Source organism: Capsicum annuum, chromosome 7 (assembly GCF_002878395.1).
Source record: "Capsicum annuum cultivar UCD-10X-F1 chromosome 7, UCD10Xv1.1, whole genome shotgun sequence".
Lineage (NCBI taxonomy): Eukaryota > Viridiplantae > Streptophyta > Magnoliopsida > Solanales > Solanaceae > Capsicum > Capsicum annuum.
Genome location: NC_061117.1, coordinates 212,512,825 through 212,529,249, shown reverse-complemented (window position 1 = coordinate 212,529,249; position 16,425 = coordinate 212,512,825). Strand labels below are relative to the sequence as shown.

General features: G+C 33.1%; 2 protein-coding genes across 2 annotated transcripts in view; both read left to right on the top strand.

Moving 5' to 3' along the window:
• The first annotated feature begins 2,582 nt into the window (after positions 1-2,582).
• Positions 2,583-6,215, top strand: LOC107878445 (cytochrome P450 CYP72A219). The gene is made up of 5 exons (XM_016725441.2): positions 2,583-2,962; positions 4,140-4,357; positions 4,530-4,774; positions 4,921-5,305; positions 5,641-6,215. The coding sequence occupies exons 1-5, from the start codon at positions 2,674-2,676 to the stop codon at positions 6,064-6,066; spliced, it is 1,563 nt and encodes a 520-aa protein (XP_016580927.1). The 5' UTR covers positions 2,583-2,673; the 3' UTR covers positions 6,067-6,215.
• A 6,118-nt stretch (positions 6,216-12,333) lies between these two features.
• LOC124885890 (cytochrome P450 CYP72A219-like) overlaps positions 12,334-16,425 on the top strand; it is a 17,814-nt gene continuing 13,722 nt past the window's right edge. The window contains exons 1-2 of the mRNA XM_047394143.1: positions 12,334-12,347; positions 12,600-12,643. Of these exons, the coding sequence (XP_047250099.1) occupies positions 12,334-12,347; positions 12,600-12,643 (58 nt within the window). The remainder of the gene's footprint in view (positions 12,348-12,599; positions 12,644-16,425) is intronic.

Below are 16,425 nucleotides of genomic sequence, written 5' to 3'. Positions count from 1 at the left end.
TATTTGTATTTGAACTCCTCTTAGTGAAAATCGTGATTATGCCTTATGAATGTATAGTTAGCACTTTATTTATGTCTTTTTTTTTTAGAGATAAGCATTCAGTACCCCCTTCGAACTATGACCAAAGTTGTTACAACACATTCCAACTTCACAGGAATTTTATTACCCCTGAATTCAATTTAAGCATATTTTTGTCACCCTTTTGTGCTAATGTGGCACCTTTATTACATAAAATGGGATCCATGTCAAAGGTGTCACGTCAGCTAAAAAGGTTGACAGACGGTGTCACGTCAGCTAAAAATGTTGACAAAAATACGCTAAAATTTAGTTAAGGGATAATAGGATCCTCGTGAAATTTGAGTCTGTCGTAGTAAATTTAGTCATAATTCAGAAGTACTAGATGCTTTACTTTTGCTTTCTTCTCTAATCCCAGGACTCAGGAGTACTAGATGCTTTACTTTTGTTTTCTTCTCTAATCCCATGTTTTTTTCTCTTGACATATTTACCCTGTGAAATGTCTCATGAAAAATATTTATCAAAGGCTCCTCCTACAAAGTTTCTCCAACAAGACAATGGGCTAAGAGTGGGGGTGTTCATGGATCGGTTTGGGTCGGTTATTGGTCAAAATCATAACCAAACCAGCTTAGTCGGTTTTTAAATTTCTAAAACCAAACCAAGCCAAACAAAAAATAACCATCAGTTTGGTTCTTGTCGGTTTAGTTTGGTTTGGTTCGATTTTTTCGGTTTATAACTTTAACTAATGATAAAAGTTGAAAATTAAAAAAAAAAATCCAATCTAACATATGAGATGTTAACTGAGTGTTGTATCTCAACCGTGAAACTAAGATGTCAACTAAGTGTTATACTTCGGCAAAACTATGAACAACACCATATGAACACTTCTAAAAATATAGTATTTTAAAACTACATTTAATAAAATGATATGATAAACCCCCAAAAGATAAACACATAAACTTCTTACTCAACAAGGTTCAAAAAAAAAAGTTAAAATTAATGATTGTCTATAGTCAAATGAATCTATACAACAAGATATTATTTTCACAATTAGTATCATTTGTCATTCAAAGTGTGAAATTCATTTAGAATCTCATAAGGTACTATTAACTAGATGAAGAAATACCTTAATGTGTTACGACTAAAGTTAAATCATGGTTAAAATATAAAGTGTAACAAATATTTATATTGTATTTATGAATAATACATAAATAATTATAAGATATATATATATATATCGGTTCGGTTTGATTATTTGTCGGTTATTTTAGAGTAAAACCAAATCAAAACCAAATTAGTATCGGTTTTTTAAAATTTAAAACTAAATCTAACCAAATATCAATTTTTTTAATCGATTTAGTTTGAATCACGATTCGATTTGATTAAAAATCAAACCATGAACACCCCTAGCTAAGAGTACAAATATCATATTTCAAGATCCCATTTAAGTCGTAGTCCTAGTTTCTAAATTTTTTTAAAGCTTAGTTGCTTTTTAATCTAACTTTAGACGCATAAATCTGAAGTTCAAACATACAAGTCTGAAGTTTAGCTTGCCAAAATCTAACTTGAGACAATTGAGAGGCAAGAGACTTTTAATCTATTTTTATTGCGGTCTAATTATCTAATTTTTTATATTTTTGTCAGTTTAAATATAATTAGCTAATATATTTAATTTTCAAAAGAAAAACAAAAAGACAAAAAAAAAAGTGACTGTATAAAAAGATTATAAAAAAGGGAAGTGTTGAAGAAAAAATCTCTTGTTGAACAAGATGAATATGACTTTTGACTAAATTATGCTGACATCAACTTTGACTGTTGACTATTTAAAAAAAAATATTTTAAATTTTTTTAATATATTTCTTAAAAGATATAGCATGCAGTTAAAAATAAATAAAGTAATTGAGACCAAGACTAATTCACCTGAGTATAACGTGGCATCACAGAAAAAGAAGAACAAAAGTTGTACTAATTGCTTAGCTTGGTCACAACGTAACCAATTTTTAACTTAATTTTGCTCGTCATTGATGACGACCTTTCACTAATATTCGATGAATAAAATATTTTAAATTTTAATTTGTTGGTTTGATTGGACTGGTTAAGACAATAAAGATCTTTTTGATTTCAAGATAATTCAAGATTTATTAAATTGATCAAAATACTTTTTAATCTAGTATTAGTAGACACTTTAATTAATATAAAATTAAATGAGCAGACACATATGTGTTATATGGTAAATCATGTGAGATGCACGTACCTTTATTAAATTGCATGTGATTTGTTATATAGTACGCATGAGAGTCTGTTAGTGCACACTCAAAATTAGATAATATAAATATTAACTGAGATCAAGTTAAATGACAGTATGCATGAGAGTTTATTAGTGCACATTCAAAATCAGAAAATATAAATATTAATTGAGATCAAGTAAAATAGCACCTCAAATACCGTGCATAGTGATAGCTTTAGTGTACCAACAACCTTTTTTTTTTTTTTATCAAGTTAAATAACAGTTTATATATTATGCCTTTTTGATATGGATTAAAAGAAACTTAAGGACAAAGAAGTTGAAACGTGGGTGTGTGAAAATTCCTATAAAAAGAACGAAAAAGCTAAAGTCAAATAGCAATATTGATACTGGACACAAAATAGAGAGTGAAAATGAACCATGTTCAAGTTATAGTAATGCCATCTTGTATAGCCATAATAACTGTTCTATTGGTGTGTCTATGGAGAGTGCTGAATTGGGTTTGGTTCAGACCAAAGAAATGGGAGAAGTTATTGACACAACAAGGTATGAAGGGCAATTCCTATAGGATATTGTATGGGGACACCAAAGAACTTTCTATGATGATTAAGCAAGTTACTTCCAAGCCTATGAGTCTTTCTGATGATAATAATATAGCACCAAGATTGATGCCTTTCTTTGTTAAGACCATCAAGAAATATGGTATGTTTCATCAATTTCCCATTCATTTACTTTACTTAGATTATCATATTATTTGTATACTTACTATCATATTGTTTTGTTACTATATGTTATTTCTTGTACTTCTGTTACTTCCCTTTATCAGCTACTTTAGACTATTTTTCCATTGAGCCGAGGGTCTATTAGAAACAACCTTCCCACCTTTAAATTGGTGGAAAGGTCTGCGTACATGCATTCTACCCTCACCATACTCCACTTGGTGAGACTATACTGGGTATGTTGTTGTTGTTTTCCCTTTACTCGTAAGGGAGTTTAGTTGCATGAATAAATTGAATCCCCTTCTTCTAATTAATTTCTTCAAATGAGTTGGATAAGGTCCGTGTACATCCTACTCTTCCTTGACCTCACTTGTGATATTATTATACCAAGTATGTTCTTGCTGATGAGTTGGATAAAGAGCTGTTTCAAGATTTTAATTTGTTCATCCCTCCATTTATTTCCTTTGTTGATCCTCCAGTATTGTCCCCTTTCTGTCATTCAGTCGTATAGCATGTTTGACCGAACGACGTTTAGAATCTTGTTTGAAGTATTTTTTTGAAAAGTACATGTGTAGAGTAATTTGTGTTTGGTTAATCGATTTGAAACACATTTTTTGCCAATACTGGAGCAATAATTTGTGTTGGCCAAGGTTCCAAAAGTAGTTATATGTAGAAGTTACTTTTATTAGCTTGTGCTACTACTGAAAATCACACTTTTTTTTCTAGCTGATGAAGTTGGATATATATATATTAGTATAGCTTGTACAGTTAAATCTCTAAAGTATGGGGTTTATTCATAATTCTTAAATAATGAATTGCTTGTAAGGAACTGCTTGTTGTTAGCACTAAAAGTGGTTTGTTTTGTACAATAATCAAAATATAGCTCAGGTTAATGAAACTGACTTGGAAAGCTAATGATATCACCTAAAGTAATCCAAATTAAACAGCCTCTTTACACTTGAGGTAGGGGTAAAGTCTGTGTATACTCTATCGTTGTTGTTGTTGTTGTTTATTCTAATTGAAAATGCTGCCATAATTCCTTGGAGAGTTGAGTTATGGAACAAGGGATTTGACGAAGCAGCCTTTTGCCTGCTTAATTTATCTTTCATATGCCCTGTTAGTTTCCATTTGGGAGTTAATAGGGAATCGTTTGCTTGCAGGGAAGAAATCGTTTGTATGGTTGGGTCCGAGACCACTGTTGTTCATCATGGACCCTGAGCTTATAAAGGAAGTATTCACCAAACACTATATTTATCAAAAGCCACTTACAAATCCATTAATCAAGTTACTGGCAGATGGAATAACAACCAAGGAGCAAGACAAATGGGCAAAACATCGAAAAATCATCAAGCCTGCCTTTCAGGTAGAGAAGATCAAGGTTCGTAACTGCAATGGATTCTCTTTAGGTTGTCCTTTTCTCTTTTTGCTTCATTGAAGCAGCTAGTTGCACTTAGCTTGATTGTGATTCTTGTTTTAGGTATTTGTTTGGATCTTCACATTTTGAAGAAGTATCTCTTCGTTGACTCGTCAATTAACCATTTCTTGAACAGAATATGCTTCCAGTGTTTTACTTGTGCTGTACTGAGATGCTGAGCAAATGGGAAGACATTGTTTCAGTTGAAGGCTCACACGAGATAGACGTATGGCCTCATCTTCAGCAATTGACTAGTGATGTGATCTCTCGGACTGCTTTTGGCAGTAGCTATGAGGAAGGTCGAAGAATATTTGAACTTCAAAAGGAACAGGCTCGACATGTAACTGAAGCTATATTCTCATTTTATATCCCAGGCTGGAGGTAAATTGATGTGCGTAAATTATAGCCATAGTACTCCTTTACAAATTTCATTATGGAAGTTCAACATCATTAACTCTCACTCTGAATAATTTATTGATGCTTATTGCTTTCCCTTTTTTGGACTTGTATGTTGAACTATTTCATAGGTTTTTGCCGACAAAGAAAAACAGAAGAATGAAGGAAATTGAAGAGGAAGTTCAAGCCTCAGTTAGAGGTATCATTGATAAAAGATTGAAAGGAACGCAAAGAGGAGAGACAAATAATGACGATCTACTTGGTATATTGCTAGAATCTAATTCAAAAGAAATTGAACAGCATGGACACAAAGATTTTGGACTGAGCATCAAAGAAGTCATTGAAGAATGCAAGTTATTCTATGTTGGTGGCCAAGATACTACATCAGTATTGCTTGTATGGACTCTGATATTATTGAGCAGTCATCAAGATTGGCAGGCGCGAGCCAGAGAAGAGGTGTTGCAAGTCTTTGGGAGTCAGAAACCAGATTTTGATGTATTGAATCATCTGAAAGTTGTAAGTATTCTTGTTAGTCCAGTTAGTCAGCCGGTTCTTAAATTAGACAAGAATTTCATTTTGATTCTAGAATCTACGTCCCTTTATGAACATGAGAGATCACTCATCCCTCAAGATGGGGGACGGACAGTAGTTTTCTCATTTCAAGACTAGTTGCAAGCTAGATAAGTACTTCACAGATAGGAAATAGTTTAGGACAAAATTAAAGTTTATGACAAGTTTATTTCCATGCTATAATAGCCCCTTGGCTATTTCACCTGGTGCTTCCTTCCTACCAGAACAGGTACTCTATTTTCATGCTATATATAATCGATGAAGAGAAACTTTTGCTGCAGGTGACAATGATCTTGTACGAGTCTTTAAGGTTATACCCTCCATTTATGACAATTACTCGACGGGCAAATGAAGACACTGTATTAGGAGATCTATCTCTACCAGCAGGTGTGCTACTCTCCTTACCTGCTGTCTTATTGCATCACGATGAAGAGATATGGGGCGAAGATGCAAAGAAGTTCAAGCCAGGGAGATTCAAAGATGGAGTCAATAGTGCAACAAAGGGTCAATTCACATTTCTTCCATTTGGCTATGGTCCCAGAATATGCATGGGACAAAATTTCGCCATGTTAGAAGCAAAGATGGCTTTGTCTATGATCCTACAACGTTTCTCATTTGAACTGTCTCCATGTTATGCACATGCTCCGTATTCCATTATAACTACACAACCCCAATACGGTGCTCCACTTATTTTGCACAAACTGTAGTTTGTACTTGTAAGAAGTGTCTTGTTATATATATTAAGAGTGTTCCCTAAATGTTTAATAAAGGTAGAACTAACAAATGGATCCCCCATTTGTAGTGTATGTTGTAGATTGTTGTAATTGGAAAAGCCTATTGCTTATTTGAGTTTTAAGTTTTGTCCGCTGATACGATATTATAGCATATGGAAAATCTACAACATCAAGTAATTTACTTACAAGTAACTTATCGTATCAAACTTGATATCGCGAGCTTAGAACATGCTATAGCTAGCTAACTAAATTGCAATAGTAGTATAATAATTCTGTGTACAATTCTATTTTTTTCAAATAATTTTACAATGACAAGCAGATAAGTGTATAAAAAGGAACAATAAAGTAGAAGATTGTACGTAGCTGTAGCACCCTTGAAAATTCCCTAAGTTAGAGACTTTTAGCTTGCAGCAATATTCGAAAGATCATATTTACGTGCCAAGAAATCATGTTAATGTTATACTCGGCCTTAACGCTTCAACCCTTCAAATTTTGTGATAATATTGCTTAGTTTTGAAGGATCTGTTCAGTCTCTTTCCACCTTGTATATTGTAAGCTCAAAAGTATCTTATGGGAATTGGAAGTACATGGTAATTTTGGATACAGGCTGTGAATGTAATGTCTAAAGTTGCCATGGTATTTGACTATTTTCAACCATTTCTGGGGTATGGTGAAAAGCCAACTATTGTTGCTCCTTAATGCATTACAGGATTTAGGATACTTATCACTACACTATACACATCTGCTTATAGAGTTTTTGCTCTATATATTACATTGATCAATGATCATATGCCATGCATGTCATGGTCGTTGATCTTTATTATGAACAAACAGGAATAAGCAATACCACAAAACGAATGAGAACAAGAAGAACACACAGATTTTACGTGGAAATCCTTGCGGGAAAAACCACGGGCAGAGGAAGAAGAATTTCACTATAATAGAGAGGAATACAATGAGGAGACGAGAGTCTCAATGATATATATAAACCGTCCAAGAAACGACCCACTAAATCGCACTTATATAATACGTTCGTACAAAATAAATCCTAAGCCCAAAAACATACACGTCCATACCACGGGGGCAAAGCCCCCGCACCCTTAACGGGATCAGTGGTGGGCACTGTTGGATACGATGTAGTTTTGATGATTGACAATCTGACAACGTGATATGAAACATGTCAGTCAACTTGGTTCACAGACACACTGTCTCATATAGCTGAAACTTGTAGCAAAATCATCGATGATTAAAGACAAGGGTGGAAGAAATCAAGAACCAAATGAGTGGTTAGTTCTAATAAACTCAAGGAAATAAATATGTGCAAATTTGAGAAGTTGAATTTGATTCAAATACTTGATGATAAGGGAAAGCAAGTTGAGTTGAAAAAGGAGTCCTATGGAAAGAAGGAGTTTCACTTCTGAGCATATCCTGAAGAGTCTTATATGTAGAAGGAGAAAGATTCTGCAGATTGAAGACGTCTACGCAAGATAAGAAACATATAAATTGAAGGACTTTTTGTTAGATCAATGAAGTTTTTGATGACTGACACATGAATGGACCATGTTACTTGACCTGTTCCAAGCATAGGAAGACAGGTTTCAGGTTTTATTGATAAATGCAGACAAAGATTGCTGAAAGTCAAGAACGAACGAGCAAGCCTAATTCTGATATACTATCACGTGAGAAATTGAACAAGTTGTGGTTGAGCAAAATACTTGAAGATAAGTTGATTTAAAGAGTTGAAGTTCGACTACAACACTAAGGAGACAAGAGTTGAAATTGAAGGAGTCTCACTTGAAGTAGAACTCTATGTAATAAGAGTTCTGATTAAAAGAGGAGTTGGAAATAAAGAATAACTCATTGGAGAGCTGTGTTTAAATAGAAGATGCATCATTCAGAGTAACACACACACTTACAAAGCAGAAAAGCACAATCGACAAATTGACTTCACAAAGTGCTACTCAATCACTGAAGAAACATATTGAAGAACCTAGTCCTAAGTATAGAATCCAGCTAAGACTTTTAGTGTTGATTTTTAGAGTTGTTCATTGTGTTTGAACTATTGATGTAATATTAGTTTCAGTGTGTTATAAACTGAATTAGGAGCTAGTCTTCGAGTTGGGAAAAACTCAGAGACTTTGGGAAATGATACCTTGGGAGGTGTGTGAAGTTAGGAATTAGAGTTTATAATTCCTAGTTGTTGAGTCAAAGGAATTAGAGTTTATAATTCCTAGTTGTTGAGTTATAGGGATTAGAGTTTATAATTCCCATTTGTTGGTTACAAGAGTTTTATAATCAGTCGTTGTTGAGGCTCAGAGTTATTTAGTGAAGTTGGGGTTAAATCCTGAAGAGGTACAGGTCGTGATTTTTTACACCTTTTTGAGTCGGGTGTTTTCCACGTAAAAATTATTGTGTTCTTTACTTTCTGTTTTACTGCTTCCTTGGAACACGTCAGTGGAACACGTCCGGCAACCCGTTTCATCGATAAGCAACAGTTAGGCGAAAATAAGATAATCAGTAGGGCACGAATTCTTAACAGGCCCCCGCAAAAATCACAAACATGGGTCACACCGCGAACTTTTCAGGACCGGATCAACAAAATTCGGATCACAAACTTTAACAATCTTAATACCGTGAACAGGGATAGGCTCAAGGCTAATAACCTTTTGGCTGCAGTCATCCATTTGCAAAAAGCATTTTCTGTTCACAACTAAGAATCTAAAGTCTAACGTGCTGTTGGAACTCTCTTTTTGGTAGTTCCAGTATCATAGCTGTTATATTGCTAGTTCCTACTATGCATGAGGTTCAGGAAAGTGTCGGATGACAAGGGTCTATTGTACATAATCTTATCTTGCATTTTTGCAAGAAACTGTTCCCATGACTTGAAACCGTGACCTCCTAATAACATGGCAGCTTTACCCATTACTCCAAAGCTCCCCTTCAGCATTAATGACCTGCAAGGCAATGCTAATTGTTGAAAGATGGCCATGTTAATCTTTCGCGAGTTTGTGTGCTTATTTTATGCATGTTTGGAAAGTAATTAAGTTTGCTGCCGTATGAATGTATTAACAGTAGCGTAGAAAAATCTGTTTAGGGAGCGATTTCTGAATTAATGGGAAATTTAATATAGGTATACCAAGTAAATAAAAATTGGGGCCTCCAAAACTATTGCCATATTACTCCTTTGCAAAATTCATTGAGACGTGTATCATGATTAACTCTGGCTCTTATGTTTTATGATGATTGATGGATGTCTCTTTCACTTTTAGATTTCTTGTTTATTGAACTATTTTGTAGGTTTTTGCCAACAAAGAAGAACAGAAGAGTGAAGGAAATTGAAAGGGATGGTCATGCCTCGATTAGAGGTATTATTGATATAAGAGTAAAGGCGATGAAAGAAGCAGGCGCGGCTCAAGCGGATTGGGGCCTAAGGCCAAATTAAAATTGGAGGCCTTAAATAAAAAAAAAAATTTATTTAAAATTTATTTTTCTAGCTTTTTGAGATGCAAAGTCGTTAATAATTTTTTTACAATCGATTTCTTTTAACAATTCTTTTTCAATTGATAATATAGCCAATCCACTTAATCTTTCTTGAGACATTGTTGATCTTAGATAAGATTTTATAATTTTTAATTTTGAAAACTCTCTTTCTGCGGAAGCGACTGTTACAGGAATTATTAACATTATTCTATAAGCAATATAAGCATTTGGAAAAGAATCAAGTCGTTTTATTTGATTGAGTATCTCGATTAGAGTATTATCTTCTATTTGTATGATTTTCCTCAACACTTTTAATTCGGAATACAAGTCTATACCATCAATGTCAGAGTGAGTATTATACCATCAATGTCAGAGTGAGTATTATGTTTTAAGAAACATTCAAGATTAAAACAATGTTTTTTTAAATTCTCGTCATCTAATGATCGTAATTTTTTTCCATTAAATAAAAAACCAAAAAGACTTTCATATGCTTCAAATTGTTCAAATCCATTTTGAAGTGAAGAAATGGCTTGGTCTACTATATATAAGAAGTAATCAACTCTAAAAGATTCTTTAAGAGATTTTGTAATTTCATTATCAACATTCTCATCAAATTGTTTCTTTCTATAAATTACACGTTTACTACGAAATTCAGGTTCTACATTCATCTCTAATGCAATTTCCTTAGCTGCAATCATCGCAGTTGTAAATCCTTCTTCTCTATACTTTTTGAAAAAAGAAACAAGACCTCTTAATTGATCTATGGCAACATCAATATGCATATCTTTTGATTGTAAACTTTTGCTAATTGAATTAACAGCAAATAGTAGATCATACCAAATAATCATACCTAATAAAAATTCAAAAATTTCAAGTTCATAAGTTGCTAAGCAATTAGCCTCACTTTTAGTTTTGGGATCATCACTAACTTCTACTAATTTCAATAAAGTATCGCTTATTTGTGGAGTTTGAAATCTTATTGCTTTAATACTTTCAATACGACTTTCCCAACGTGTTTGTGACAATGATTTAAGAGTTAAACCGGATACACTATCTTTTAAAATTTTCCATCGCTTAGTGGAAGAAGAAAATAGTGAATATATGCTTTGTACCACTCCAAAGAATGATATACCTTTTGTACAAGAATTAGCCATATCGCATATTACTAAATTTAGATTATGACAACCACATGGTGTATAAAATGATCTAGGATTTATATCAAGAAGTCTTTTTTGCACTTCTTGATGTTTTTCCTTCATTTTAGATCCATTATCATATCCTTGTCCTCTTAAGTTATCAACATCAAGTCCAATACATTTTATTTCATCTAAAATAACTTCAAAGAGACCTTTTCCACTTGTATCATCCACTTTTAAGAAATTCTAAAAAAATATTCGATAACTTTTATTGGAGTTGTTGAAATATCCACACTCCTTAATATAAAATACATTTGCTCTTGATGACTTATATCTGGGGTACAATCGAGTATGATAGAGAAATACTTGTTTCTCTAATTTTTTCAATAATTTTATTCTTTATTTCACTTGCCAACAATTTTATTAATTCATTTTGTATATTATGCCCAAGATAATGGATATAAATTTCATCATTTTTTATTCTACGAATATGTTCTTGCATGATTGGATCAAATTCTGTAATCATTTCAATAAGACTTAAGAAGTTTCCATTATTTTCTTGATAAATCTTTTCGTTCTTTCCCCTAAATGCTAAATTATTTTTTTCAAGAGTTTTTATGACAGAAATAATTCGTGACAATACATTTTTTCAATGTTCTCTATCTCTATTAATTTGGTGTTGCACATTTTTATCAATTGTTTTATTATTGCGCAATCGAACTTCTAAATCAATCCATAAACTCATATTGATTATATGTTGATTGGTCGTTTCATGAGTTCTAAGTTTAGTAGTAAGATTTTTCCAATCTCTACTACCCCTCACTAGCTAATTTATTATTAGTAACATTCAAAGTAGTGTTAAATAACTTACAACAAAAACAAAATATTTTATTCAAATCTTTGGAATAAACTAACCATCTTCTTTCATGTCTTTCTCCATTAGCCAATTTTTGAAAATAATATGTAGTAGAAAAATGTCTTGAAGATTCATCCTTTGAAAAATCTATGTCGGTAATTCTAATTGGCCCTTTTTCTACTAATAGATCTCTTAACTTATTATCAGCATTATTCCATTGACTAGGTTCATAAATATTTTTAGGAATACAGTTATTCGATTCATTTATAAGTTATTGATCTTCTTGAGAATCAACAATTGATTTTTCACTAATTTCTTTTTTTTTCTTCTTCTATTGGGATTATTTCATCATCTAACTCAATTAAGTTAGTGACTTGGTCATCTAAAGAACATTCTCCTAAATTGTTTGGTCTAATTTTGATATTATTTGTCAAAAATTTATCAAGAGCTCCTTCTTAAGATTTTATCAAATTATATACTTTCCTTTTTCTTTTAAGTTTTGAATGACCGGATTCATACTTTCTAGTTGACATTTTAAAATTCTAACAAATATTCTAAACACTATCTACAATATCAATTAAAAAAATAAATATAAGAAACAAAAGTAATATTAGAAAAAGAATAATACTACCCGATTTTTTAGATGCTCTCTTCAAATTAAATTAGCAAAATCTTTAACTTTTGAATTGTTCAACTCAAAACTCTTGAGCTTAAGAAGGAGAAAAAAAGCATTAAGTATCAAGAATAGAGAGAATCAGTTATCAGAGAATGAGAGAATGCGAGTAAGAAGTGAAAATTGGGAAAAAAGATACTAAAAAATTGTCTTAAAAAGCAAAAGGTGACCATTCATGATTCACCAACCGTTGGACCAGCCTGTCACCAACTTTCTCTTCCAAAAAGTTTGCTTTATTTTACAAAAAATAATTATATAGGTAATTTTTTAAAAAAAAAAAAAACTAGTTTAAATAATTATATGAAAATGGGCCCCCTAAATTTGGAGGCCTAAGGCAAAAGTCTTTTTTTATACTGTCCAGCCGCCTCTGGAAAGAAGGGGAGACAAATAATGAGGATCTACTTGGTATATTGTTGGATTCTATTTTAGAGAAACCGAACAGCATGAAGAGAAGGATTTTGGACTAAGCATTGAAGAAGTCATTCAAGAATGCAAATTGTTCTATTTTGCTGGCCAAGAGACTGCATCAGCATTGATTGTATGAACTCTAATTTTGTTGAGCAGGCATCAGGCATCAGGATTGGCAGACATGGGCCAGAGAAGAAGTGTTGCAAGTCTTTGGGTGTTGGAAACCAGATTTTGATGGATTGGATCATCTAAAAGTTGCGAGTATTCTCCAATGTTTGATACTGGACTAAATGCAGACCAGTTTCAAATAAAGAAGCCAACTCTAAGCCCATGCTTTGTCAATGTCAGCGGAATTCAATCTAGCATGAGCAGGGGTTGGACACAGTATATATCAGCATGCAGTAGGTGCATTCGCATCCATTGCTTCTATTTAAACTCTAAAACAATGGTTGAGAGAAGTTATAGATATACATTGCAAACTACATAGTTAAAACTCTAGATCTCTTATAAACATGAGAGAAAACTTAGGTTCTAGGGATGGGAGACACAAAAACTAGCTTTCTCATTCCCATACTTGTTGCGAGCTAGATAAGTACTTCACTGATAGGAAATATAGTTTGGCCACAAAATTAACCTTATGTCAATTCTTTTTTTCATGCTATATATATGAAAAGGATGGAGGAGAACTTTTTGATGTAGGTGGCAATGATTTTTGAAAGTTCAGATACTGCAAAAGTATATATTTTTTATTCATAGAATTGTACAGTATTTAAAAAATAAAAGTAGGATCAGAATAACCTAATCAATCCCTGATTATTGAGAGATTCTTGAATCAAGAGATTTTCACTAATCTATTTTCTAAAATAACAACTAATATATTTCCTAAGATACATGCCATTCCATATTTATATAAGTTGATTACAATCAAATCTGCTAGCTGATTTGTAGAGAAGATTTGATTCCATTCATTGTGGAGCAGATTTTTCCTTAATATGCCAACTCATTCGACACTCCCCCTCAAGTTGGCATGTAAATATCGAACATGTCTAACTTGCTAACAAATGACTCAAAGGTAGTTCTGAAGTGGCCTTTTGTGAAAATATCTGCAACTTGTTCAGTTGTTGGAACGAAAAAAATGCTCACACTTTCATCTTCAATCTTCTTCCTAATAAAGTGTTTGTCCACTTTAATATGCTTTATTTTATCACGTTGAACTAGATTATGAGCAATGCTTATGGAAGCTTTATTGTCACAGTACAACTTCATTGGAGTTTTAGAATTTGAGAATATTAGAATTTTAGAATTTTGTTCCACAAATAGTATAGATCATAACTTCTCTGCTCCCAGAATACCACAACAAAATGGAGTAGTAGAAAAAAAGAATAGAACCTTGGAATATATGGCTAGAACAATGATGCTTGCAGAAAATCTTGCTAAAAATCTTTGGGCTGAGGCAATTAGTACTGCAACATATATCATAAATAGATGCATGATCAGACCTATTCTAGAGAAGACTCCCTATGAATTACTAAAAGGAAGAAAGTCAAACATTTCTCATTTTAGAACTTTTGGTTGTAAATGTTTCATTCATAATAATGAAAAAGATAAACTGGGAAAATTTGATGCTAAAAGTGATGAGGGAATCTTCTTAGGTTATTCACTTCATAGTAAGGCTTATAGGGTTCTAAACAACAGAACAAACTGTATTGGAAAAAGTGTTCATGTAGTTTTTAATGAATCCTGTGTTAAGACTAACCTGCAGGAAAGAAGCGACTCTGACAAACAGGTTACACAACCTGGTTTATCAACTGGAGCTACCAAACATAGAGGCACCTCAATAGAGGGAACTAATTCTAGAGGCACAATGATAGGGGAAACTGATTCACCAACTACCCCAGCTCAGAACATCTGCAGTGATCCTAGTAGCTCACTAGGTTTGGTCCCAAAAGGTTACAAGTATCAAGGATCACATCCTATTGAGAATGTTCTCACTAATCTCACTTCTGGGATCACCACAAGGTCTGGATTGAGAATCATGTGTGCCTTAAAAGCATTCTTGTCAAAAATTGAGCCAAAGAAAGTAACTGAAGCCCTGCTTGATGCTGATTGGATTATAGCCATGCAGGAAGAGTTAAATCAGTTTGAGAAAAGCAAAGTATGGAACTTAGTTTCTCTCACAAAAGACAGAATAGTAATTGGGACTAAGTGGGTGTATAGAAATAAGGTTGATGTGCACGGAACAGTTACAAGGAATAAGGCAAGATTGGTAGTCTAAGGGTACAATTAAGAAGAAGGCATAGATTTTGATGGGACTTTTGCTCCTGTAGCCAGAATTGAAGCAATTAGATTACTTGTTGTTTTTGCTGCTTACATAGAATTCATTCTCTATCAAATGGATGTTAAAAGTGCATTCTTGAATGGCATTCTCAAAGAAGAGGTATGTGTCAAACAACCACTAGAATTTGAAAGCAAAGAGTTTCTTGATCATGTTTATAGACTGGATAAGGCTTTGTATGGACTGAAACAAGCTCTAAGAGCTAGGTATGAGAGATTGTCAAAATTTCTTCTGGAGAATAGTCACACTAGAGGTAAAATTGACAATACTCTCTTCTTAAAAGCTAATGGAAAAAATTTGTTGGTTGTGCAGGTGTATGTTGATGACATTATTTTTGGCTCCACAAACATGAACATGACTCATGATTTTGCTAAACTCATGAGTTATGAATTTGAGATGAGTATGATGGGGGATCTAAACTACTTCTTGGGTTTGCAAATTAAACAAACAACATCTGGAACCATGATCTATTTGCAGAAGTATGTCAAGGAACCTCTCAAAAGATTTTTCATGGAAGAGGCAAAAAATATCAACACTCAAATAGCTACTGCCACAAAACTTGATTTGGATGAAATAGGTCCTGATGTGGAGCAAAAGCTGTATAGAGAAATGATAGGATTATTACTCTATCTCACAGCAAGCAGACCTGATATTATGTTCAGTGTGGGACTATGTGCAAGATTTCAAGCAAATCCTAAAGAATCTCATTTAAAATCTGTGAAGAGAATCATTAGATATCTCAAAGGAACTAGTGATCTTGACTTATGGTATTCAAAAGGTAGTAACTTTAACTTGGTAGGATACTCTGATGCTAACTATGCAGGATACTTAGTGGACAGGAAGAGCACCATAGTCATGGCACACTTCCTTGAATCATGTTTAATTACCTGGTCCACTAAGAAACAAAACTCAGTAGCCTTGTCTACGGCTGAGGCTGAATATGTTACTGTAGAATCTTGTTGTGCTAAGTTGTTATGGTTTAAACAACAACTCATGGATTTTGGTATTGATGTTGCATGTGTTCCTATTTTCTGTGACAATACAAATGCCATTAATATTGCTAAGAATCCTATTCAATATAAAAGAACTAAACATATTGATATTAAACATCACTTTCTTAGAGATAATGCTGAAAAAGGTCTTATATCAATCAGGTTTTTCTCCACTTGCTGATATATTCACTAAGGCATTAGGCAGGGAACACTTTGAAAAAAATAGGTTAGACTTGGGGATGATTAAGATTGCATAAATCTCTCTCAATGATTGACTAGAAAAATTGATGTACTTTTGAATTATTGTTGATTAATCCAGTCTTGCACATTTAGTTGTGTGTCCTAATTCCAAAATGTTGAGTGATATTATCTTCAATTATTTAAATTTTTGCAGTGTAATTTGAACACATAAAGCAATTTTGTTCAGAATTTTTAAGATTTCAGGTATGACT

Coding starts and splice junctions, on each gene's coding strand:
- LOC107878445 (XM_016725441.2), top strand. CDS start 2,674: ATGAACCATGTTCAAGTTATAGTAATGCCATCTTGTATAGCCATAATA. Junction 4,775..4,920: donor TTTTATATCCCAGGCTGGAG/GTAAATTGATGT, acceptor ACTATTTCATAG/GTTTTTGCCGACAAAGAAAA. Junction 5,306..5,640: donor TATTGAATCATCTGAAAGTT/GTAAGTATTCTT, acceptor CTTTTGCTGCAG/GTGACAATGATCTTGTACGA.